This window comes from Empidonax traillii, unplaced genomic scaffold (genome assembly GCF_003031625.1).
Source record: "Empidonax traillii isolate 1590-97213 ecotype Southwest subspecies unplaced genomic scaffold, ASM303162v1 scaffold74:size2480735, whole genome shotgun sequence".
NCBI classification, from domain to species: domain Eukaryota; kingdom Metazoa; phylum Chordata; class Aves; order Passeriformes; family Tyrannidae; genus Empidonax; species Empidonax traillii.
The window spans coordinates 590,491-617,175 of record NW_020955267.1 but is presented as its reverse complement, the minus strand read 5'-3'; the positions used below and the strand labels follow the sequence as shown (position 1 = coordinate 617,175).

Sequence of the window (26,685 nt, the reverse complement as noted above, 5' to 3'; positions counted from 1 at the left end):
ACTTTTGTTCTACATTACACTTTGTACTCTGGCATCTTCCGGAAAGGCACAGCTTGGCCTTGCTGAAGCCCCCTGTTGGGGGCTGCCAGCACTGGTGCTATGTCCCAGCACTTCAAGCCCATGCCCTGGTACCGTTTTGTTTACTAAGATGGGCCAACAGGTTACACTCCAGTTGACAAAATACGCGTGTCTTTTGAACAGCGAAGAGCTGGATACTTTAGACTACAAGTTTTAAAAGAACAGTACGCTTCAGAAACAGCCTGTGAGCAGAAAGGCTCAAGCGACCCTTTCTAGAAGTGGAGCAGCAGGGGATCTGCGGGTGTTAGCTGGGTCCCAGCAGCGGTGGGGAGGAGAACTTCAAGTGTGGCACCAGTCCCGAGACGGGAGGACATGGCCCGAGCCTGAGAAGTCGCCTGGCCTGCCTTCCCCCACCGGCTCCCTGACAGCCGCCAAAGCCTCGCTCCCCGCCCCAGCCTAGGCGATCCCAGCGCTGGCCGCCTCGGCTGTGCCCGAAGAGAAAGGCTGCGGTTTTCCCGGCTGGAAACGACCGGGCAGGCCTTTCTCCGCTGCGATTGCCAGCCCGTGCCCTGCCCGCCCTCTGCCCGGCGGCTGCCAAAAGCCGCAGCGGGGCCCCGCGGTCCGGCGCCCCCGCCCCCCGGCGATCGCGGCCCCCCGTCCCGCCCGCAGATAACCGCGGTCCCGCCGCGCCCCCGGCTCTTTTCCCACCCGCCCAGCGCAGACTCGATCCCGGCTTGGCAGCCGCTCTCCAGGCGCCGGCTGCCTCTCGTCGCCCCCTCGGCGCAGTCAAGGATGGCTCGGCAGCGCGGAGGCTTTCTGCAGGAGGCCTCTAACCAAGTCGTCGCCGGAGGCTCGGCGGGTGAGTGGGCGCGTTCCTCCTGGGCGGGAAGGGTCTGCCCGTCCCCTGCCGGCGCTCCGCCAAGTTGAGGTGCAGAGGCAAGGCGCGCCACCTCCCCCTCGCCGCGCTGCCCAGGCGGCGGAGCGGCGGCGGGGAACGGCCCGGATCAGCGGCGGCTCCTCCCCCGCCGGGCGGCGCGGGGCGAGCCCGGGAGGCGACCCACGGCCCGGGGGTCCCGGGGGTCCCGGAGGCAACTTCTGTAACGGTGCTCGGCCCGCCGCGGGGGGGGGCGAAGGGGGGCTCCGCGGCGTATCTGCGCTGCACACGCCCTGCAGCCCCTCGGGCGATAAGGGAGGCAGGCGGGCCCCCTTCAACGGCAGCAGCCGCCCGCGTCCCCCGCCCGCACAGCTGGAGCCGCGTTCGGTGGAGTCCGCAGCGGGGATTTGCCTGTCATGCCTTGATGCGGGGCAGAAAACGCGGCTCCCCTGCCCAGACGCCTTCCCCGTGGCACTCTCCGTCGCTGCGTTACAGAGAAACCGATGCAGGGCTACAATTTAGCAATGAAAGCAATGCTGGTTAATTTCTTCAAGTTTCTTACCTAAATCGATATAAACCGAAATATTCAAGTCAGTCCAGGGTGTAGGGGATTTTTACACAATATTCTGTTCTTTCGGTGTATACATGTAAATTCTGTTGATATTTCAACTATTTAGTGTGTTTTTAAGTGTTCTCTAGTGTCTCTTGAGGTCTAAATGCTGTTTGTCCTATTATGTTTTCCATGAAAGAGGAAAGCTACATGGTAATGCTTTCCATAAGGTCCACAAGGTAAATTCTCCTGTGGGTGAGTCCTGTGTGGTCATGGCACTACATGTGAGCTGGTCTTCCATTCCCTCTAATTCTCTTGCTATCCCTAAATGCACTTCTGTGCATTCCTGCCACCAACACATATTTGAGCACTTTCTTTTCATGCCAGTGACTCTGTATGCCCTTTGTTTTCAACCTTCTGCTTTGACAGAGAGAGGTGTCATAGCAGAAGTGGAGAATTCTTCTGTCCTGGCCTTTCCACTGTATTGTATGACTGTTTATGCAGCCCTTCTGCAGCCTTGGAGATCTTAAAGCTTTTTTAGATTCTGCTTGGTACCACTCCACTCTTCCTTTAGGAGGGAAAGGGAAGGTTTAACCTGTCCTAGCCTGTTGAAGGCCCTTTGTACCTGAAAGGATACTGAGGTGTTTTGCCACTACATGTTATGCAAGATGACAGATTTATCTACCCGTAGCAGTGGGCCTGTGCCTTAGTCATTCAGACTGGTCTAACACAGTATCTTGCCATCCTCTGACAGCAGCCTGTTTTTGTTACAGGCTCTCTTTGTTCACAGAACAGACAGTCTAACACACCAGAAAGGAAATTGTCATTAGACAAACACAGAGTTTTACTTTGTGTTTAGAAAGACTTCAGAAAGACTTTGTGTTTACTTTAGAAAGACTAGAATTGGAAGAGTGTGTTTGAGGGTGATGTAAAGACAGAATGAAAAATGCTTGCTGATCTGGTAGGCATAAATCTTAACAGAATTCTCAATTCAAGGAACCAACTGATCTGTACTTAACTTTTTTTAAAAGTATACTGCAAGAAGCAAGTTTTATCTAGTCCAGAGACATAATGCTGAAGATGCTTGCATCCTTTTGCTTAGTTTCCTGTCAGGCCGACAGGTTCATTAGCTCCATTGTTAACCTTTAATCTGTACAGATATTTCTACTCATTTGTTTTGAAATAAACCAATAACAACTGTTCTTTAAGTCTGAACACACTAAAATTGTACCAGGATTTGTTTGGCTCAAAGTGGGAGTTCTAAGATGTTAGAGTGAAATTTCTCAAACTTGAAAACTTGTTTGACAGATGCTTAAAGCTCAATGGTGTTTTCCTGTTCATTTATAGAGAAAGTAGAAGAGGAAGGCTGTAGCTTTGAGGTTTTCAGTCTTAAGGTTACATTTCTCAGGCAAGAGTGGATCCAATATGGAAAGGTGGAAACAGAAAAAAAAGGATGGAGGGCGTAAGTTATTGATAGTGTACTTAGTATTTCATCCTAGTGAGGGATTTTGTTGCCTGACCTTAGTTTCCCAGTGTTACTTAGACCACACTATATTGCTTTTGGCTGCTGCTGCAGAAGGACATAGGACTCCAGTAGGTGCTTTGTCATATTTCCTGGTCTTATGTGAATGTCACAGACATCCTAGAGTGGCTTTGCTGTCTGTATCACAGCCTAGTATTTAGAAAGAAACTGAAAAAAAAAAAAAAACCAACAAAACAAACCACTGTTAGTTAAGCACAGGGAATGTATGAAGCTGTTTCTAAGAAAGATACTCTGAGTTGGAATCTGTCAAAACAGCGATAGGAATGTTGTGAGGTGGTTGGGAATGAATGGCATAGCCCAATAGGTGTAACTGAAGGGTCAGAAATAACCGTCTGCATAAGGAAAAATGAGAGATAATTTAGCATCTGCATGTCTGATGCAAAGGGATCTGATAAGAAGTAATTCTACTAGGTCGAGTGGAAAATTATAGATAAGCCTAAGCTGTCAGAACAGGAATAAATGATTTTTTTGATGCTTTATGGAAGATGACAGGACTTGTTCATGGACTTAATAAAGACGGGGAAGAGGAAAGAAAGAAATCAAGCATGACCCCTAGTCTGCAGGGCTGATAAAATGGAAGATACTGGCATGCTGAAGGAAGGAGAAAGGAAAGTATTCATTATTTTAAAGGAAAATATTTAAACCCATGGTTAGCTGTCATAGGCATTTCTAAGTTAAAGATAAACTTTCGTGTCTCTGTGCTGTAATTGAACTGTAAAACTCAAGCATGACAGATTTCATGCATACTTTTTCTGCAGCAAGGAGTGCATCTGCTTTCATATGGCTTGTAATCTGACTTCGTGTGAAATGGAAAGCTCTGCTTCCTGAGGGTGAACTAAATCTTAAGTATGAACAAAATGTTATTTGGTCTTGGCTTATGTTGCTTCTGATGGCATTGTTTGTTCCTGTCTTTCAGATTACCAAATGAAGGTTAAAAGCGCAATTGAAAATACTTTGTTTTGTTTGCTTGTCTGAGTGAGGAACAGGACTTTGATTGAAATGTAATTGGGACACTTCGTTAGTAAGTTGAGGCCCTTCTAGTACAGAGAACTCTAGGCATACTCCTTTTCTCTAGTGGTTAATTAGTAAGCTAAGGCATGTGTGGAATTTATAGTAAAAAATTAAACAGAAAATAAACTCTCTAAACTGTAGGAATCACTGTGAAAAGAACAACTTGGGAATCTCTGATTTCCTTAGATTTATAGCAGTTCTTCAGAAGTTTATTTGAGAAGTTCAGTCAATGCAGGGTTCAAATCACAAGAAGAATTGTTTCTCTAATGCACGAGGATTAAAAAAAAAAAAAAAAATCCTTGTTTTGTCTGCGTGTATGAAAAAAGCCAGAAATTAAAACAATAGTGTTGCATACAAAGTTGATGGATATTTCTTTATTCATGGAGAGGAGTGCGAAGTATGTTATGTGATACCCAGGTCAATTTGTCAAGACATCCTTGTAACAGACTGTTGGGTCAGTTTAATGAGGAAGTGCATATGTCATAAACAATTGTACACATACCCTTGGCACAGTGAAGGCAAGTGGCTGAATATAGTTACCCTAAAGGTTTTAGGATGTTACTACTTGGTATAGGTGTACTCTCGTTTTTTAATAACAACAGACTGCAGATGGAGCTAAACCCACAAATAACATAAATAAAATTTAATTTATATTTTGTTGTATTATCACCTTTCTTTCATATGTGCAAATATCATATAAACATTTTAAATTTTGAAGTTAAAATATTGACAAATTTTTTTAATATATATAGTGATAGAGAGATGACATGTTTTTCAAATCTTTAACTGATCTTTAGGTACTTTGCTCCTGTAATTCAGTGTGTTTCTTTGCCTAATTCCATTTAATAACTGAACGTGAACCATTGGTTCTCTTACTGCAAAGTGGTTATGGAAAAGTCAGAACAAAATTAGCTTTAAAATAAAATAACTACTTTGTAAGAATAATTGAGGCTGGTCCCTTCTTTCCCCCCATTCTTCGTATTTTCATGGAACAGCAGGGTTTCTGCCTGGCTGGACCTCTTGGCTTCAATTTTTAATTTTTTTTTTTTTTTTTTTAAGAGTTAGGTTTCCAGATAACCTGTTAGGATTTGGGAGTCTAATTCTTTTAAGCTCCTTTGAAAGTCAAATATTTTCTTTTGAGAGGTGTTTATTTCAGGAATAGACAAAGTTGATTACCCTGGATGGCAGCAACTTCTTTGAACAGGATCTCTAAGCAGGAAGGCCACTTGTCGAAGTAAAACTGTCAAATGTGAATACAGTATTAAAAACAGTGTTTGATCTTCATATCGCTAGAGACATCAGGCAGACAAACATTATTGCAAGGTACACTAGCCAGTGTACTCTGTGAAATGCCTAAGTTATTTGGTCCCTATGAATGGGAGAGGGAGTTGGATGGATGTACAGGAAGCACTTTAAACAGCAGGAAAATTGTCTATCCCCACTCCCCCCCAGTTTTTAACTAATTTGTTTTTATTATTTTTCTGACAGTTTTATGGGAATTGAAGTTAAGAGCAATGTGCTGTGTTTTCTTGTGTGCTCTTTTCTTGCCTTTAAGCCATGCAATTTGCATTCCCATGTTACTAAAATAATCAGTTAATGCTCAGAGGTAATTTCAACTAGCTGAGTACTAGTAACTATCTTGACTTGAAACCATAATATTTTAAAATGCTTAAACCTTCTTTTCTCTGAAGTCTCTTAGGGCTGCAATATTATCTGAGGCCACAGTTTTTCAATGTCTTTCACTGCCTTGATTTGGTGTTTGGGATATTAACAAATATTGTATTAAAAAGCTAAGGGTGGAAGCAGTCAAATAGTATTAGTTTCAAGGAAACCTTCTGCAAGTTAAACTACTCCAAGGGAATGCACTTGCTGCAACCAATGAAGCCAATTTTCTCTGCTAGTCTGAGAAATTAATAGCGTGCTTACCTAGTGTTGGACATGGAACTTTGGAGGGGAGTTGCTTGATTGGCAATATTGTAAGGAGAACTTTGGGTGAAGAGAAGACCAAAAGAAAATTATGTGTGTGTGAGATATCAGATATCCTGAAGCTCCTCTAGAATGTTTGTAGAAATCAGGAGGACATAGGGACAGTCAGGAAGTTAAGACTTGGAAAGATTTCTATCTGTTTCTGCTCAGACAACCACCTACCCATGCTGTGTTTCATGAAACATGCTGAAAAGAAAAAGTTAATTACCTTTGCAGGGTCTTTGCAATCCCTATGGCTTTCATCATTACACAGTTCAAAGAGGAGAATACAGTATTCAGGACAGTTTGACTTTAGCAAGTCTCTGAGAATAAGGAACAGCCACCAGGGAAGCTCAGAGAAACTCACACTACTTTTGAAGCCAGTATGGTTGAATTGCTAGCTTTGGTCTCCTCAACACTTAAAACCCATTTAACACAATACTTTTCATCTCATGAGAATATAGCTCCATGCTGCAGACCCATGCAGTGACCAGCTAGTTGAGGGTATGCAAAATGCCATGTAATGAAACAGCTGAAGATACCTTGTGAACTATTCCCCAGTGGAAATTTTTAAGAGTATTTCCCCACCTACTGCAGCATTTCGAACTTTAAATCTGTAATATTTTCCAGTTTCTGAGCATCCTCTTTTCTACCAGCTGATAATACTAAAAATACACCCCTGAATCTGAAAGACAGATTGGACTGTTTGCTTCATATACTTCTCACTTAATGAAATGTTTTGATATTGCCTTAGAAAACCTTGTTTAATTTCAGTGGAAGCTATTCCTCATGAGTTTTCATATACTGTGCTGAATATGCAAAGCTGGAAGCTAGCAAAATTCCTCTAAAATTTCAGTTATTTCAAAGAAAGAGAATCCTTGAAATATAGTTTTAGTTTAAAAGAAACAATTGAAAATTTCTATGTGAAATCATGAAATCATAGAATGGTTTGAGCTTGGAAGGGACCTTAAAGATCATTTAGTTCCAATCACCTTGCCATAGACAGAGATACCATTCATTAGATTTGCTGTTTGCTTAGGGCCCCATCAGAGCCCCAGCTTGCTTAGGGCCCCATCCAGCCTGGCCTTGAACAATTCCAGGAATGTGGCATCCACAACCACTCTGGGCAACCTGTTTCAGCACTTCAGCACTCTGAGTAAAGAATTTCTTAATAACGTTTATTTTAAAACTTCCCTTGTTCAGTCTCTCTCCCTCCTTTTTGGAAGCTCCCTTAAGGTACTGGAAGGCCACAATATCTCCCCAGAGTCTTATCTTCTCCATGCTGAACAACCCCAGCTCTCTCCACCTGTCTTTATAGGAAAGGTGCTCCAGCTCGTGGCCCTCCTCTGGCCTGCACTAACAGGTCCACATCTTTCTTGTGCTGGGGACCCCAGAATTGGATTGCAGCACTCCAGGCGAGGTCTCATTAGAACAGAGGGGCAGAATCACCTCCTTCTACCTGGCCATGCTTCTTTTGATGCAAACCAGGATATAGTTGGCCTTCTGGCCTGCAAACGCACACTGTTGGCTCATTTCCCACCCTTCATCCACAAGAGTCCCCAAGTCCCTCTCTGCAAGGCTGCTCTCAATGATTTCTTGTCCCAATCTCTACCACGTCTGGGGTTGCCTTGACCCAGCACTTGGACTTCTTGAACTTAATGAGACCCGCTTCTCGAGTTTGTCCATGTTCCATCCCTCTGTTGTTGCAACTGCACCACTCAGCTACATCATCTGCAAACTTACTGAGGGTGCACTTGATTTCTCTGTCTGTGTCACTAATGAAGATTTTGAAGAGCACTGGTCCCAAGGCAGGGCCCTGAGGAACACCACTCATCACTGACCTCCACCTAGCTACAGAGCCATTGACCAAAACTTTCTGACTGTGTCCAGGATGAACTGATGTTGTTTGATCAAGTCATTGCATTGTAGTAACAAGTTATGAACACCCATTTGGAACTCTTAAATGTGTTTCAAGCTATGTGGGTTTTTTAAATGCAACAGCTTTTATGTGGTGGTTAAGATATGAATTAATTTTTACATGTTTATGTAACAGTGACAGAAACAAACTAAGAATTTTCAGAACTTCTAACATGTCATGACACCTGTTGTATGCTTAGGACTTTCTGTAGAAACTGGGACCCTGGAAAAAATTTGGTTTTGGTCTGTGGACTTAGAAAGTACTTATAACAAACTGCTTGTAGAACCTGAGGGTTAAATTTCAGACTAAGCTAGTGTTGCCTTGCTTTGGTACTCACTCTTGGTTTGACAATCCTGCAACAACTTCATCAGTTCTACTATGTCTTTGTTCCAAGAGCAACACTGAGGAAAGCGAGTAGTTGGCTCAGCTTTATTTGTTCTGGTATGTTAGCTAATGGGGACAAAACTTTTTGTGTACAGAATCCTCTATGGGTGTGCAATAAGACAGATGTTGTATTTATGGTGAACCTGCAGATTTTAAGAAAGGTTATAAATTTTCTATTGTTTTTAGTATAACAAGTTTTTTTCTCAAAAAACCCCCAACCCACCCCTCCTCTCCCGCTCCCCAAAATACCCAAACCCTGTTAAAATGACCAAACCTAGAAAACCAAGTAATGATTCTTTACATTCATTCATTCTACTCCCCACAAGATGGCAGTGCAATACTACGATAAGATGCTAAATGTGCTGTTTCCTATGGGTGGCAGATGGTTAAAAATGTATGTTGAAGCTGTTGCAGATGAGAAGATTAGCATACGTAATTTTGGATGATAAAATGTGAAATAAAAGCGTGAAGATACAAAAAAAAATAATGATTAAAAAATGCAGATTTCAGATGTGTACTGCAAAACCAGTGGTCCTGAATTTGACTTTTGTTGAATCAACCACAAGGATTGCAAGTGGTGACATATTACTGGTAAAGGTCAATAGATGGTCGTAAAGCTAAGATACCATATATAAAACCAAAAATTTGAGATAAGTTCCTGTCCCAGTATAATGAATATGCAAATAGCTCCTGATTTCCACTGTGAGGAATTTCAGTCTTGAATATTTTAATTTTACCTTAGATTTTATGTGATATTGCAGAAATCTCCTCAAGCTCTCAAATTCCCAACTATAACCAAAGTAAAGACTACTGTGTTGCTCGTTGCTGTAAGCCTATGTTAACTTCCTTCAAGTATTTGCAGGAATGAGACCTACAGCAAAGCATAAAAGCTTAAAGCTATATACTTCTTCAAAACTAACTATAAAATTTTGTTGTCAGATTTTCGAGTTAAATAACATTGTGAAATAGTATGTATTATACATATAAAAGCAAATAGGTAGTCAAAATAATTATTACTGGAACACGCCTGTAGTAGAGTTTATAGGCAAAAAGTGCTTTGTCTGCAGAGGCAGTTCTGAAGCTGTTACAACTTCTGTTAGCCAAGTTATATTTGCTTAAACAACAATTTTTCATTACTGTGTTTATTGTTTCATCAGTTGTCCTTAGTGACCAATGTTAGTATTCAAATCCAAGTTAAATTATCATAATGCAAAAGCTTATTATGTATTAAGAATAAACTTCTAATGTGTAGCAACAAAGCATTCCTTTTGATAGAAGTATTCATGTTTCTGTGGCAGTGTTCTAGAAGAGAAAGTGAAAACTGATTCTGGTTATTTCTGCGCATAGAATCTGGCATTTCTGCCTATTAAGTGATGATATTACAAATTTTCCCATAACTGTAGTTCAGTTTCTGCAACATTACCTTGGATGTCCTTCTTATACTTGTAAATGTTCTTTCTTTATGCATGTTACTTTTCTATTTCAAGCTAGCAGGGTGGGAGACAATCAAAATCATATACCTGAGACTGGAGGAACTCATCTGTTACAAGACTGACCCTGAAATTCTCTCTGAAAAAAGATTGTATTAACCTAAACTATTCAGACTGGCCTAAGTATTATGATTAGGGTTGGTGTGAATGAAAAGAGCTAAAAGGGCTTAAGACAAGTAGGAAAAAAAGCTTTCTTTTCAGATAGTGATGTGGCTTCTAGGATATGGAAGTTTTGAAAATCAGTATTGCAATGAATGGATTACAGGGATGTCTCTAAGTATTTTCGGGTATCTGAATCTTGATTATAAAGGCCTTAAATCTGTTCTGCTTCAACTGGAGTGCAGGGGTTTCTTTAATTTTTTTTCCCTTTGGAGGAGATGAATTGGCATTGTTGCCTATGGGAACCATCACCAATCCTGTTGATGGATAAAGTAAATGAATACTGGTTTTTATAATGAGAAACTCTCAGTCTCTGATACCTACTTATTATTTGTGGAATATGTGTTAAATGTTAAATTTTAGGATAGTAGTTCTCTGCTGAAAATCTGTAGCACAGATCCACTGCTTTGGTTGTGTTGAAAGTTGAATAGTTGCAGGATAAGTACCTGTCATTTTTCCTGCAATATGTCTTGGAGACTCATTATAATTAGATATAATTTCACCAACATCTGAAACAGGTAAATAATGTTTCAATTGTCTACAGTGGTGATTTTCTGATGAGAAAATAAGGTTATAGTAGAGGGAGTCTGACTGTGGTTGAGAAGTCCACCCATACAGTAGGAAAGGAAGCACGGGAGTAATTGGCCTTTAGATCTGCTTTTCAGTCACTGAACTACACTGCTAACAGCTGCTTTTGTTTTCCCTCTGGATCATTTTCAATCTGTCAGTTTTTGTCAGGAAACATAGTTTATGGCTCATCTTTCAGTCTTTAGTCAATGGATCATTTCCCAGTTCAGCCTAGTTTCCTGGGCTTTTTGCTGTATTTATTATGTGGAAGTGTGCAGATGTGTGGCTGGTGTCCCCAAACAGCAACACTCAAAAAAGCAAAGGAGAGTCTTAGCAGTACTTTCAGGTTGAGAAGATTCTTTACACTATTTATTTCACTCCCTCTTAGAGCCAATTCTGAGTGGTTTTGCAAAAATGTGAAGTTTTACTTATTTTTCTATTATCAACACTCGTTTCTTAATATTTAGTTAAAGGGTTGATTTTCAAAATTAGTATATATATTTTCAATGTGTAGTAAATATTGCTCAACTTTGTTTTTTCAGCTGGCTCCAAAATAGCGTACTGAACTTGATAAAACATGAAGGGATGGTAAGAAAAAAAGATTAAAATGTTCTAATTGCCATAAGGAGAGACAGCGAAACCAGCTCTTTATTATGGATTCTGGGACATTTGATGTCTTTTACAGCTTGTGGAACTATGTGATTTAGTTTCAAAAGTTGAAAGTTTGACTAAAACTTGAATTTAGATCTTATCCTCAGAATTGTAAGTGTTTTGAGAATCTAAAACTCAAAAAAACTTTAATGATCGTGCTCAGGATTTTTAGAAGAATTTTTGTATCTGAGCCGTGAAGTTGGAATGTTTGAGGTTGGTGATGATACATTGGCCTTTTTAAGTTGGTTACATGTACCTTCTCTACAAGCAGGTTTGCAGCACTGCTTTGCATATGATGGTGTATACCCATGTGCTTAATGTACCCTTGTGACAACAAGTAGAAAACGAAGCATCAGGCTGCTTATAGACTATTAGAAGAATTTATTTTTCAAAACATTGTCTTAATGTAGATGCTGACCAGTGGCAGCGCAATCTTGTGTATACACCCCAATTTTGTCAGAATTGAGTAATAGTGTGAACAAGAGTGTTTGCCTTGTTCATTCTGCACATGCAAAACATTGTGGCCAGTGCCCATTTTAGATGCTTCTGTGATCATATTCTTGATTGCCTCTGTTGTCTTTGGGTTACTTTACTAGTTCCTCCTCAAAAAGAGTAGTTATGTAAAGAAATCAGCAGAGATTATGAGAATAAAAGTCTCCTGGAAGAACATGAGCTTTGAGATTCCTCAGAGTTCTGCTCTTCTTTTATTTCCAAGTCTGTGGTTACAGAGCCAAAGCAATGGGACTTTTAAGCAAGTACTGTGTTGTGTGAACAAGAGCTTCATTCTCTTCTCCTAAATGGGATTAGGATTCTGAAGGGGATTGGGACTGTTGAGATAAGCAGGGGGAACTTGGCTGCCACTTATTTATTATGCTTCTGAGTAAAAATTTTACATAGCAAAACTGTAATGCTGACTGGGTAATGAGACAGTCCTTGCTTAAAACAGTCTTTATTGTGTTTTTCCTAAGCAGTGAAGAAAATAAATATCAAGATGCAATATGCTTTGACTGAGAAATATAGCTTATTGTTTAAACATTTCTAAAAGGGAAGAAGAAAACGTAGACTTTCTGCAAATATAAACCAATGAATGTTATTAGAGACTAGACTAAATGGAAATAAATGTTTTATTTAGAGTATGAAACTCTTCTAAGTTAATGTCCATAAAGTTTAAATTTGTTCAGACTTTTCTTATTAGAGTAAATGTTTCCTCTTAAAAAGCATGATAATCATAATCAAGACTAAATTTGTTCTGTTATTTATTTTCAAAATGAATGTACATGTTTAACAGACTTTTGATTTAAATCCCTAGGGATATATTGAAGACAGATGTTTAGATGACTTCATGTTTAAAGTAAAGTTATATTTGGACACTAGGATAAATTTTCCCTTAAATCTTTCCTTATATGTTAGATTGTGGAGCAGTGCAGAAAGTATTGAGAGATTTATGTTGTAAAGACACTGCTTTATTTTTAAAGAAAGTTGTTGGAGTTCAGGAGATTTTATTTCAGGCAATCCTCAAAAGCACAAAATGTTTGGTTATGATATAGTATGTTTACAAATGAAAATACTGTTTGTTTCTGCAGACCTAAAAGGAAAACAGACTTATTTAAAAGTTCATTGATTTCAAAACCAAATTTACCATGTCATTTTTACCTTCCCCGCAAAACTTGTTAAAGGCTACGGTAGAGCTTAAAATGTAGCATCAATTGAAGATTGCATAATAGAATATAAGAGTAGCTAGTATTTTTACTGCTTTCTGGTTTTTAACAAGTAATAGTTTCTCTCAAGATGCAGTTGATGTCATAATGTGGATGACTATGAGGGTTTCATATGTGGCAGTGAACAACATTTTAGAAAGTGTTGATATTTAATTGTCATTATTATCAGTATTGACCTATTGAGATGGTATTGATTTACAGATGAAAAAAATAAGTCTCTTCAGTTTTTTGAAGTTTATATAGGGCATACTGGCTTTTAATGTGTTTAGTTAGGTAAACAAATAGCTGAGTTGCTGGACTTTTGCCATTTTTAATTGTAACTGAAATATTGTACTAATAGATATATTCTTGTCACTGACAAAATACTTTTCTTTGTGGGCTGTTGCAAAGTTTGCACTAAAACATTAACTACGTACTTGGCACTTAGACTGCAAAATACCCTTTGGCCAGATCATGAGAACATTTCTGTGGGACATAATTTTTTATTATTTTCTGTCGTTTGTGATTAGGAAGGCTTATATAGACAGCAGAGCTGAAATGTGCTCTATGCGGAGACAACCTTTTTAAGTTTAGGCAGCACATGCAACACTTTTTATTAATCTCATTGAGGTCTGCTAGGTTAGAACTGAAGTAGCCCTCTCCTGGGAAAAAATTGAATTGCAGTTTTTGAAGTCTAATATAGGAGTGGAAATTGGGTCCACAGTGGCATAAAAATCATATCTCTTCTTTACAAAGGGAGTGAAGGAAGGAGATCTCATCCTGTTCTTGAAAAAGGAGCATTCATTCTGTCTTCTTCTTCTAGGGTTTTCTGGTATTAGGTGAATGTTGATAGCCAGATGTACGTTAGGCATGGACAGTAACTGTTTGTGATGCCATTTACAGTAAGAAATTATTTTGCTTTTCATCCTGAATCAAGATTTGCGATATAGATTATAACTCTGGAAAATAAACAGACAATATTCTTGTAAAAATTAATGAAAATAACAGTTCTGCATAAAAATAGGATATCTGATAATTCACAAAAGCCCTAAAATAAAATGTGACCTCTTGTTGAAATGATATGTGAGACTTCTTTTCTTTATTTGTACGCATAGGGATTCACTCTATATTTATAGATCTGGAAAAATCTGTAAAAAGTACTATCTACCCTGTATTGAACTTTAACATTTGACGTAACCTTTTCCTGTATCATTATACTTCCCCGAAATTCAAATATTTCTGTCAGCTAAGTAATAAACAGAAGAACTGTAAAAACTCTATAAAAATTAAATTTTGAAAATGAATAAGGAAAAATTATTTGATCTAAAAACTAAAGTCTATAAAAACACAAGTATGAAGCAAAAAATCACAAAATTGGAGCAGATAACCCTTAAACAGCCTCTGAAAATGTCACTTGTAAACTGTTGATATGAAGATAAGGAGAAGTATAGAATGAACTTCTAAAAATTATAGAGACAAAACAGTTTTACAGTGTTTTAGTTAGATATTGTCTACACACAAATTTTCTGAGTTCAGAAACGATAATTAAAAGTATTGCAAGAATATTGAGCAGTTGATGCATAACACTTCTAACTGAACTTGTCATTTGCTTAGTCTTGCAGACCTAGAGTGAACACTTGGAATTGGACTGAAGTAACTTGGGCAACAACGTTTATGCTTGTGTAGTATGATCTTATCTTTTGTTATATAATGACCTTTTCCTTTTTTCCTGTATCAGTGTATACTTCCGTCAATGAATGGAAAAAATAATGGCTTTCTATTTAAATACTCATTATCTTCTCATGTAATATGTTATCACTTACATATACAACATTCGAGTATTTTTTCTTGATTATACATGACTCTCCTTATGCTACTTGAGTATTTTCACTGAAGATTTCAGTTGGTGTGCTGAGGCTTTAAGTTAATAGTACTCTCTGGTGCCTCAAGACAGACACCTGCACAGAGAGCAGACAGTTCTTTGGGATGCTATGAATGTTTTATGCAACTTGTAGAGAAGCAACTTGTAGAAGGGAAAAAAATCCTGAGAGGGAGGCAGAAGAAATGGTTTTAATTTCCCTAATGTGCTTTTATAAATTATTTTTTATTTCCTCCTTGCCCTTTGTAGAAGTAGAGAGTAAAGTTCTATTCTGTTACTCAGACCGAGCTGTTTGCATTCTGTGTGGCGAATAAGGGCAACATGGTAACATCCTTCAGGGAAAACCACTGCAGTCAGAGATGGTATCGTAATTACTACCAGCTCAGTCCTAAACCAGGCCTTTTCTGTTCAGTCTAAATCTTGTTTGCATCTAAATCTTTGTTTCCTACATTTTAATTAATCTTTATAATTGCATCTAGAACCTTATTTGCAAAACCTGTGAAGAACTTAAAAATTTAGAGAGAATCAATTTTCCACAAATCGCATTTCAGGAATAGGGCTGAAACCTTGTTTAGTGCAACTGGAATTAGGGATAGCTTGCTTTGTCTTTATTTTGACTACAGGCTCTACTATGTTTAAGAAATTAAATTCAGATAAAGGAATAAATCACCATATTACATTTTGTGTGATGATTGAACCGTTTGTAAAACTTGAACATACTTTATATATTTGCTAATTGTTTTGTTATCATTTCAGTATTCAGGTTTGTAGTGTAAATAGTTTTGACTATGGGGAAGATTTAGACTGCTTGCATCCTGCGTGAGCAAAACCTGGGGACCTCTGTTTTCCCGAGCAATTCAGAACAGACCTAGTGATTTCAGACCAGTGAAAGAATTTGGACCTTCCTTGGTTTAGCCTAGGAAGGCAAAGAACCAAGAAAATCCTCTTTCTCAAGAGTTTGGTTTGTGGTTTTTTTGTCGTTGGTGTAGTGGTTTGGGGGTTTTTTTGGTGGGGTTTTTTTGTGTTTGTTTTTTTTTTTTTTCAGCAGGCTGCAAAACTTTGCTCATTCTTGCTCTCTTTCTAGATCTTTGAATCTTGCAATCATTTTTTGCATAGTGGTTCAGATCAAACATAGACTAACTGTATAGACAGTGGTCCTGGTGGTCAGTTAAGTCTACTGAAAAGTGAAATAATGGATTTACTGTTTTGTTTTCTGGACCCTAACACAATAATTTTTTTGTGTGCACTTTTAGAGAAACTGTCATTCCTCAATTCTAGAATAATTGTAGGTGCTCAAACCATGAGATTAATCAGTATCTCAATTCCACCAAAGTCAATGGAACTTGCTCCCTGTATCTCTTCTGAACTGCCCTAGATTTGCATGAAATATCCTGTGAAGCCCAGCATGTGAACATACTCTCTACTAGCTCTAAGTGGCTAATCCCTGTATGCATAAAGGAATGGACCTGATTTTGAATTGTTTCCCTGGTGGTGGGTTTGAGCATTCTGAAGTGTCCAGTTGAAGTCAGGCAACACCTTTCTAAGTGTTGCGGTGCCTAGTCTGGCGTCCAGTTGACTACCAAAGATCCCATCTCATCTAAGTTACTGATTCTCTATTAAAAATGCTATTTTTTTAAAGTTACTTGTAAATCTGAGACAATCTATTAAGTTATGTCTCCATGAAATCCTTCACGAAACTTGCACTGATATCTCAACATGCATTTAGACTTTCAAAGTGTGACATAAGAGGCTTGTCAGTGTTTTCCTTGGAAGCCTAATCATAGCTGTGACTTGTTCAGTTTCTCATATTTTCTATTGAGATTTGCATCCCCTATATATTGGTCATCTTCAGCTGACTTCCAGCTGAAAGTTGAACTCTGTCTTCTGGGGCTAGATTGAGCACAGTTCCTTCCATTGTTCAGTGCCCAGCACATATTTGTGTTTTTTCCCCTTATTTTTTTGAAGGATATAGATTGGCAGTGGTCTGACATTCCTAACATCCTTCTAGGTCAACAGATGTTAAATTTACTTTTAAATAAATTAAATTAAATTTATTTTGCTTTACTTCTGTTCAGCAAATCTAGCTTTTTCTAGAACTCTGCTGGTCATACTTTGTATGTAGAATATCAGTTGATGGACATAATTTTCTAAAGCATGATCTGTTCCAAGCAGGATCTAAGTGGCAGGATGCACTGACCATACAATTGTGTGCTTTGTTTTCCCGTGTGTTCTTGCCAGAACCTTGATGGTATCAAACCTGATGATGGGGAAAATATTTGCCATCAGTGATGTCCTCCAAAGTATCTCCTCATGTATGTAGTTTAAATATTCCCTTTTTCTATATATACAAACTAGGTAAATAGATGAAGGCCCTGAGCTTTTTTCACACCTCTTGTAGCCAGTAAATATATTCACTCAGTTCATTCTGCTCATTCTAATACCTAAAGCAATAAACTCCCAAACTCTGTAGACTGTATCTTGAAGAAAGTACCCTATTTACTAAGCATGGACTTTCTGTATGTTGAACTCCCTTGTTTTCTAGAAATTTCCTATCCAGACTGTTCCCTGGTTGGGTTAGGCTTGTGTGCACTCTTATTGCTGGTAGCACTTTGCAAAACTAAAACACCAGATAGCATGCTTGTCAGTCTGATATTTCATATATTTTCCATTTGTTGTTTGCTTTTACAATTAGCTTGTGCTATTGGTGGGAATAATGTTCACTAGCCCTGTTTCTGTCTTTCGCCAAAGGCTGCCTACAAGACTACTTTTGTCGTCTTACTCACAGGTGTCATCTGAGTGGCTTACGTGTCACTATCTGGAACCCAAATTCTGCATGCATTTAAATTGACAGTATATTCTTCTGTTGCGATGCTCCTCATTGACCTGTGGAGAAGAAAGGTGGTGCTATTTATCTATGCCTGTTCTTATTGTGTTAATAAACTCTTTGAAATTATGCTGACCTTTTAGGGAACCGATCCAAGGAGCTTAAGTGGCAGAAACTTAATTGCTTTTGATAGGGCAGTTTTTTGTCAGTTTATTTGCCTGAACTGCAGGAGCTGGCAGGGATTTCCAGTCAGTGGAGGAAGAGCAGATAATGGTTCTGGTAGCAGCTGTCTTGTAGGATTGTTTACCTGTTTTATCAGGTGCAGTGAGTGCCAGGAACACTTCCGCTTCTGAACTTCACCCAAAGTTTAACAGACATCAGCAATTTAATTTGCTTGCTCTATTGTGGTAGCTAGTGAAGCTGTTTGTCACCTTCCATATTTTCCCTTGCAGGACCTGCTTCTCAGGTAACCTGAAACTTTAACAAATACCATTAAGGAAGATACGTTTTCAAATAATCCACAGCAGGAAAAAGGACTTTACTCAGCTTTGTGTGAGGATTAAGGAGGAAGGAAGGCTTCACTTTTTTTTTTTTTTTTTTTTTTTTTTTTTTTTTTTTTTTTTTTTTTTTTTTTTTTTTTTTTTATTTTGGGTTTTTTGTTGTTGTTGGTTTTTTTTTTTTTTAGAAACCTTAATAAACCCTAAATTGAGTTAGGGTCTGGGGATTTATTTCAGGCTTCATACTGCACTTTGCTCAGCGTATAACCCACTTACCTTTATGTGTGGCAAAAAAACGCAACAAATTGCAGCTATGGCAGTTGAGTCAGTGGTCATCTTCTTCCCAGCACATAAGTCCATTGGTAGAAAAGCCACCACATCTACAACATAGACAGATAAAACAAGGCATAAAACACTGTCAGGTATGTCTTCTCTGTTTCTGATGCCAGTCACTTGATGGTACAGACTGAGGCTGGAGAGACTGAGAACTTGCTTACTCTGCCCTCTTTAGTCTTTGGGACTTCTGAGTATGATGTTTTTCTGGTACACTACATTGGTTGGTTAAACTTAATTTTTATGCTTGACAGTGGTCCTCTTAATTTGCCCATAAAAGTTTTAGAAGCCTTTACATATGTTCTTGTTCTTCACATGTATTTCTTGTATTTTATAATTTTTTCACCAGATTATGTGTGTGATACTTGTACTTCAACATTTAAGGTGGAGATGGCAGTGTTGTGCTTCTCTGCTGTCTTTTACGGAGACAAAAGCGAATTGCTTACTGGGACACTCAGGCTGTTTTTGCTGAGAACGTGTATACAAACAGAAGCGTAACCATGCAGGGAGGTTTGCTATGTACAGTCTTTTCGATAGGAAGACAATTATGCCATATGATAAAAAATTAGTTAAGGATGGAATTAGTTAAGGATGTCTGTAAGTGTTACAGGAAAAGTACGGTATTAGTTGAAAGATCACAGAATCACAGAATATGTCAAGTGGAAGGGGCCTCCAAGGATCATTGAGTCCAACTCCTAGCCCTGCACAGGACCATCCCCAAGAGTCCCACCATGTGCCCAAGAGTATTATTCAAACACTTCTTGAACTCAGACAGCATTCGTGCTGTGACCACTTCCCTGGGGAGCCTGTTCCAATGCCAACCACCCTCTGGGTGAAGAACCTTTTTCAAATATTCAACCTAAACCTCCCCTGACTCAGCTTCAGGCCATTCCCTCAGGTCCTATTGCTGGTCTCCACAGAGAAGAGATCAATGTCTGTCCCTCCTCTTCCCATCATGAGGACTGTATTGAGGTCTCCCCTCAGTCTTCTCTTCTCCAGGCTGAACAGACCAATGACCTCAGTCACTCCTCACATGGCTTCCCCTCAAGGCCCTTCACCATTTTTGTTGCCCTCTTCTGGATGCTCTCCAATAGTTTAATATCTTTCCTATATTGTGGCATCCAAAACTGCACACAATGTCCAAGGTGAGGCCGCACCAGTGCAGAGCAGAGCGGGACAATCCCCTCCCTCGTCCATCTGGCGATGCTTTGCCCCATGCCCCCCAGGACACAGTTGGCCCTCCTGGCTGCCAGGGCACTGCTGACTCATATTCAACTTGCCATTGATCAGGACTCCCATGTCCCTTTTCTGTTTTCCAGCATTTCATTCCCCAATCTGTGCGTACATCTGGAGTTGCCACATTCCAGGTGCAGAATCCGGCACTTTCCCTTGCTTAACTTCATGTGGTTGGCCTCCCCACCACTGAGGGAGTCAACAGCTCCTCCCAGTTTTGTGTCAGCTCCAAACTTGCTTAGTATCCCTTCCAGTCCTGTGTCCAAGTCATTTATGAAGACACTGAAGAGCACAGGGCCTAAGATGGAGCCCTGTGGAACCCCACTAGTGACAGGCTGCCAATCTGATGTTACCCCCTCCACTATTACCCTTTATACTCGACCTGTGAGTCAATTTCTCACTCCTTCCATGATTTGTTTATCCAGCTGTGTGCTATATAACACTTGACTGAAAAATATTTAAATTAAGAATAACTTTTTCACATAGAGTATCTGTTTGTTCTAGATCAAAATAGAGGAAAATTGGCTTTTGAGCTATTCATAGTCTGGAAGTCATATGCTTTCACAGAAAATATGAAAATTTTTTAAACACATATAGAAACTATATAACTTTCAAATATTGTCACTAATGTTATAGGTGTCTGGACACAAATTTCCTGGCTTCAAAAAAGAACTCAGTACTATGTTTGGAAGATCTACAGTGTAAATCTGTTCTTGGTGGAGCCAGAACAGTGCCTTTGAACACCTGGAACTTTAGCCTTGTGTTTGGACAGCAGCCACATGCTGACCTTGGTGGTCCTGCACCTGTGGATGAAGTGTCCACTCAATACTCTTTGCACAGTAACTACTTGCACACTGAAGTTTGAAGTCTGATTACCACTGACTTTCTTGTTTTTATATTATGGTGATAACAATATAAGCAAATGCTTCATGTATCTTTTACGAACAAAACCTCACAGATGACATATCTTTGTTATTCTGACAGGCTTTGTTGCCTAAATGGTTGTGGGGAAAAAAAGACTCCAAGCCAAATTAGGTAGGAGATAAGATAATGATACAAAGGCTTTAATGAGCCCCCAGGCTTTCTGGAATATCCCCAACGCACGCTCTCGAATACAGGTGTTCACAGTTTTTATAATGATTTTCACCCAATCCCCGTCCAGCCACCACCCAGGTTCTGCCTCCGCCAGGTTCTACCTCTGCCACGCCTCTTGGGAATTGGGTCTAGGGGTGTTTTGGGACCCCCTCTTCTTCATTTCATCTTTCTCGGAGCACGTAATGTTCTTGGAGGCCTCCCAGAGTCCTAGGCTTGAAGGTTGTTGCGTCTATGGCTATATCTTCTTCCATAGGGTTAGGGTGTTCTCTACAATTCTACCTTGAAAAAGAGACTAAACAGGCCAGTGGAATTTAGGGGAATTGATATGGGAATGGGTAATAGGGTTTGCTATGTGTGGTTGGTGTGTTAAAGGGTAAAGGGATAATATGCTGCTACTCTAAAATCTACATTTACTACATAACTAATTCTATGATCTACAAAAATTAAAAAATCAGAACTCCAAGGTATCACTTTAACTTTTAATCCTGCAGTTTTCCTTGTTAACTTTTCCTCCCCTCTCCAGTAACACTTTTACAGTTGAATGGTTTCACTGTACACTTTTATTTTGACAACTCTAAACAAGAATGTTCATCTGTTAATATATGTCCTAGTGGCTTACACAGTTATTAGTAGAATTCAGTGGCAACTGTATAACTTTGAGCACCTTTTAAATCATGAGTAGATACAAATGTTTTGGGAAATATGAAAGAATAAAATATTATATGTTAGTGGTGTATGCATTTCTAGCTTTTCATTCCTATTTAAACTCACATCAATGGTGGTAGTTTTAAGAGCATAACCCTTAATAAATATGTGCTATTTACTGCCAGAACTTACCTATTATATCTGACAAGTGGAGACATTGATACTTGAAGTGTTTGAATAGCTGTCACAAAAATATATAAAACAGGGCCAAGTATGATACATTTATATTCTGTGTATACTGTCTGCTCATTTCTCTAATGGCTGAGATTGTATTTACAACTGCAGAGGTATCTGACATTTGTTATTTAAATCAATATTTAAAAGGTGACATTCATATTTTGTAGTCCTGATTCTCTGTTGCCTGTTGAAGTCCTATTTCACTACTTTATTTTCTCTTCTTCTGAAGCAGGGATCTCCTGAAAACTGCCTCCAGACCAGTACTACAATATAAATATTATATGATATAGTGTAATGGTACTGCTTGTACTGCTATAGGCAAGGACACCTTAAGGCCATGCAGCCTGACCTTAAACTCTTCCAGAGGTGGGGCAGCCACAACTTCTCTGGACAACCTGTTCCAGTGCCTCACCACCCTCACAGTAAAGAGTTTTTTCCTAACAAAAACCTACTCTCTTTCACTTTGAAATTCACTATATCAATGGTGATTTTTAGAGTTACAAAGTAGTTTATTGTTCTTTTTCTTCAGTGTTTTACAATTTAACCTTTTTTTAATAAACGATGGAGCTATTTCATGGGGTAATTAATGCCATTTTTTCCTAAAACTCAAGTACTGTAGTACTAGGAAAATATTACCTGTATTTTTTGTTTTGTGTCTTAAATTCTTGCATATTAGCTGCAAATATTGTACCTTATTTGAAAATTCTGATACATAGATTCTTTTTCTAGCACCTCTGAATTAGTGATTGATATGCACTGATTACACTCTTGGTTTTGTTTGTTTGTTTTAATTTTAAATTGACCTCTTAAAACATTTATATATGTATTTAAAAGTATTTTCCCACCAAAGGTAGTAATTGGAACCATGCCTCATGTAAAACATGAAAAATCAATCGTGAAATCTCCAACTCTGTATCATCCTTTTCTATAGCCAAGTTTCTACTGCCCATAAAAACCTGAAGACTAAGTGCAACAGTAACTATGTCTTCTTTCAGAAGATTATATACGGTACCTTTAGGGCATGAAGTGCTTGTTTCATTATGTGCTAACGTTATGCTAATGATGATGATTTTAAATGCTAACAATTTGTGCTTATCAAAGCATGAAAAAAAAAGGAGAGGAAGTATCACATTATTAAGATATGACAGCATTTTCTGAAGCTTCAATGTGTCTGTGATGGCATGGTAAGAGTGTAGCAGGTAAAAAGTATCTAAAGATGTCCCTATTTTTAACAGTTCACGTTTGGATTTTGGAATGACTTGATCTTGTTTTTAACGAGGTTTTGTAAGTGTCCAGAAATCTGAAATGCTGCATTTCAAATATGACCGCAAAAAGCATAGGTTATGTTAACCCCTAATGTTAGACTTATTTGAACTTAAATATGAAATATTTAAAACTCCTTTTTTTTTTTAATAGTATTTGATTATTCATCTCCCTGCTAAGCCTTCTTCCTTTCCAAGTCCTTTTCCCTTCTAGCAAGATATTACCAAAGAAGAGAAAGATGTGAGTAATGTACCCTCTCAGTATTCTTTGTCCACTTTTATTTACTAGTGAAATGAGCTGATTATGTAGTGCTTACATGATAAGGTGCAACCTGGCTACTCTGTGTTTGCTGCAGTATGTTGGTTTTTTGAATAGAGCACTCCAAGTTTTTAATGTTGGAGACAGAACAATTGCCATCCTGCAGCTGATGGGGTTTTTCTCATGAGACTGTGTCACTCTTTCTCCATAGGCAAATGTATTTGTACAAACTTAGCTCTTGCTAATTTCTGTGAGGACAGATGCAATGTTTCCATGTAATACAAGTACTGAATATTAGGAGATCAAGGGAAGGTGAGGATTAGTCAACAAAATGTGGATATGTGTAACCTTGATTGTTTAAAGTTCTTTTCTTTTAAAATACAGTGCCTGTTTAGATCACTAATGCATTTTAATTGTTTCCATCTTTCAAAATATGTCTAGCAAGTTCAGTTTCTAGTTGTTGTTACACAAATAAACTGGTATTAGAGACATTGCTTTCTTCCTTTCAAACATACTTTCAAATTAGTGCTTAATGTGGTTTGAAGATTTTGCCAACATATGCTTCCAGATCCTTCTTTTGTAAGAGGGTGGTTGATTACATCTATCTTTCTTTTTTGGTTTACAAATGCCAATATATTCCAAAGAATGCAAACCCTGGGACCATTTGTCATCACACTTTGCTTGTAGTTCACTTCATTATTGTATGTAGGAGGAAAAGCAAACAATTAGATGCCTGAAGGGGGGAGGGGGAAGTTGTAGTGTCAGGACATGCTAAGCATTCTTATTTCATTGCATACTTCAACCTCCTATTGTTTTCCCATTTCTTTTAACACTTACCTGCCTGGATGTGATATATGTACATACATTTAAAAAAAAACCAGAACGGTTTGTCTGAAATACTAGAAATAAACAGTCTTGAAATAAATGGAGTCTAAGGGCTACAGACTTTTAGGATTTAAATTTAAGTTGTTGCTGTAGACTTGGGTACTAGATTTTTGGGGTTTGAAATGTTCTTTCAGATTCCAATAAATTGATTTGCTGGGCATAAATGTTCAGTTTGTAGATTTATTCTTGTCCAAGCTGTAGTAGGATTAACAGTGTAGGTGGCATCTTTCATCTTCTCTGCAGAGCTCCATTTAGCAGATGTGTTTAGAGCATCGGAAGACCAGGCTGTGTATAAACTGTTGTGGGAAGAAGGATAGTTCAACACGTTTATGTCCTGCATCTGCTTTCTCCAGCTCTCCAGCGCTAGATAGCTCAACTGTGGTGGGAGTCTCAGGTTCAGCTCATTCTCTGCCTGAGAAAACTCAAGCTTGCATTACTCACTGCATTGGCTGTAGAGTGCTCACTTCCAGTTGTTGCAGGGAACAGCTCATTCTCTCTGCCTTCTTCATGGAACATCTTTGCATGGAATATATAAGGGCCGAGAAGGATGGCGTGCTTGTTAGGCTAAGCATGACCATGGAGCAAAGAGGAAAGTTTCAAAAAGTGTAGTTGTGATAGGAGAGTTCTTTCTAAGGGGAGCAGATTCACAGGGAAGCCTTCTGTCTTCCAGGGGCTTGGATAAGGAACATTACTGGAAAACTCTCCAGTCTAGTAAGGCCTTCTAATTACTATCTGCTATTGGTTGTTCAAACTGGCAGTGACAAAATAACAAAGTGAAGTCCAAAGGCAATCAAAAGAGACTTCAAGGCCCTGGGATGGTTGGTAGAGGGAACACGAGCACAGGTAGTGATTTTCTTGATCCTTCAAGTAACAAGGAATAATACTGATAAGAATAGACAGATCCATCAGGTCAATGACTGGCTCTGAGGTTGGTGTAATTGGAAAAATTTTGTGATTTTTGACCATGGGATAATCTACTCAACATCTGGTCTGCTGACACCTGATGGAATGCGCCTTTGTCACTGGCGAAAGGGACTTCTAGCACAGGAGCTAGTGGGGCTTGTTGACAAAGCTTTAAACTAGCTTGGAAAGGGGAAGGGGACAAAACAAGGCTTGCCAGTGATGAGCAATGGAATGGCATGGCAAAATCTGAGAAAACCAACACCAATGGGATCCCTCAGTCTGCCTCGTAAGGTGTTGGCTACAATGTACCACACCTGAAATGTTTCTACACCACTGCACACAGCGTGAGGAACAAGCTGCTCAAACCTTTGGGCCAGTCCCTGAGATTTGACATAATTGGCATAAGTGAAACCTGGTGGTTTCACTCCACTATGGAGTGCCCTTTTGGATGGTTACAGCTCTTCAGGAGAGGTAGGCAGGGCAGAAGACATGCAGGAGTGGGACTCTATGCAATAAAAGGGTTAGAATTTATGGAACTCACAGTTGGCAATGGCACAGCTGAGAACCTCTGGGTGAGAGTCAAGGGGCAAACAAATAAGGTGGATGTCACAGCGGGAGTCTGCTATAGACCTCACAGACAGGATGATGATCCCAACAAATTATTCTTTGAGGAACTAAGGCACACGTCCAGGTCAACTGCCCTTGTCCTTATGGGGGACTTCAGAAATAACTGGGGGACCCAGAAATAACTGGGATCATCACACAGCTGGTATTACGTGGGCCAGAAGGTTCCTAAAATACCTGGATGACAACTTTATGGAAAAGGTCCTAAGGGACATGATTCAGAAAAATGCTCTCCTTGATCTGCTGCTTGTCAGCAGAGTGGATCTTGTGAGAGAAGTGGAGATTGGTGGGCATCTTGGCCACAGAGTGATTTGGTTTAAAATCTCTGTTGGGAGAAGGAAAAGTGCCAACAAAACCTTAGCTCTGGACATAAGGAGAGCAGACTTTAGGCTTTTCAGGGAAGCAGTGAGGTCCTCTGGGGAAATGTTTTTGCAGGTGCTGGGGTCCATAAGTGCTGGTCACTTTTCAAACATCACCTTCTAAGGGCACAGGAGCAGGCAATTCCCAAATGTCAGAAATCAAGCAGGTGAGGCAGAAGGCTGGCTTGGCTAAGCAGGGATCTTCTCTTGGAAATACGGCAAAAAAGGAAGGTGTATGCCCAGTGGAAGCAAGGTCAAATGACATGGGAAGAATTCAGAGCTACTGCTTGCCACTGCAGGGAGAAAATCTGTGGAGTCAAAGCTCAGCTGGAGTTGCAAATTGGCCAGAAGTGTGGGAGGCACTAAAAAGTTTTTTCAAATACATTAATGGCAACAGGCAGTAGAGAAATATCATCAGCCTGTTACAGGATGAGGATGGTCACCTCACAAACAAGGACAGAGACAGGGTACAGGTGTTTAACACTTTGTTTGCCTCTGTCTTCAGAGGCATGGATGATGGACCAAGGTGGTCTCAGTGCCCCAAGCTGGAGTGAGAGAGTGATCAACTCCTGGTTGACCCTGAAATTGTGTGGGATCTGCTATTCCAGCTGAATCTCTGCAAATCTATGGAGCCTGATGGGATTCATCCCAAAGTCCTGAAAGAGCTGGCTGATGTCACTGCAAAACCTCTCAATTATGTTTGAGTGATCTTAGGAATGAAGTCCCAGCTGACTGGAAGCTAGCAAGCATTGTCTGTGTTTTCAAGAAGAGCAAGAAGGAGGACCCTGGAAACTACAGGGCTGTCAGTCTCACTTCAGTGCTT

At 39.5% G+C, this 26,685-nt stretch overlaps 1 protein-coding gene across 2 annotated transcripts in view; it reads left to right on the top strand.

Moving 5' to 3' along the window:
• Window positions 1-26,685, top strand: part of SLC25A21 (solute carrier family 25 member 21) — a 248,677-nt gene that overhangs the window by 6,102 nt on the left and 215,890 nt on the right. Inside the window, exon 1 of one of the 2 annotated variants that reach the window (XM_027880705.1) lies at window positions 787-877. The exons of the other annotated variant lie outside the window; for it this stretch is intronic. Within the exon in view, the coding sequence (XP_027736506.1) occupies window positions 811-877 (67 nt within the window). The 5' untranslated portion in view covers window positions 787-810. Of the gene's footprint in view, window positions 1-786; window positions 878-26,685 lie in introns of those variants that run through there. 2 annotated transcript variants of the gene reach the window in all.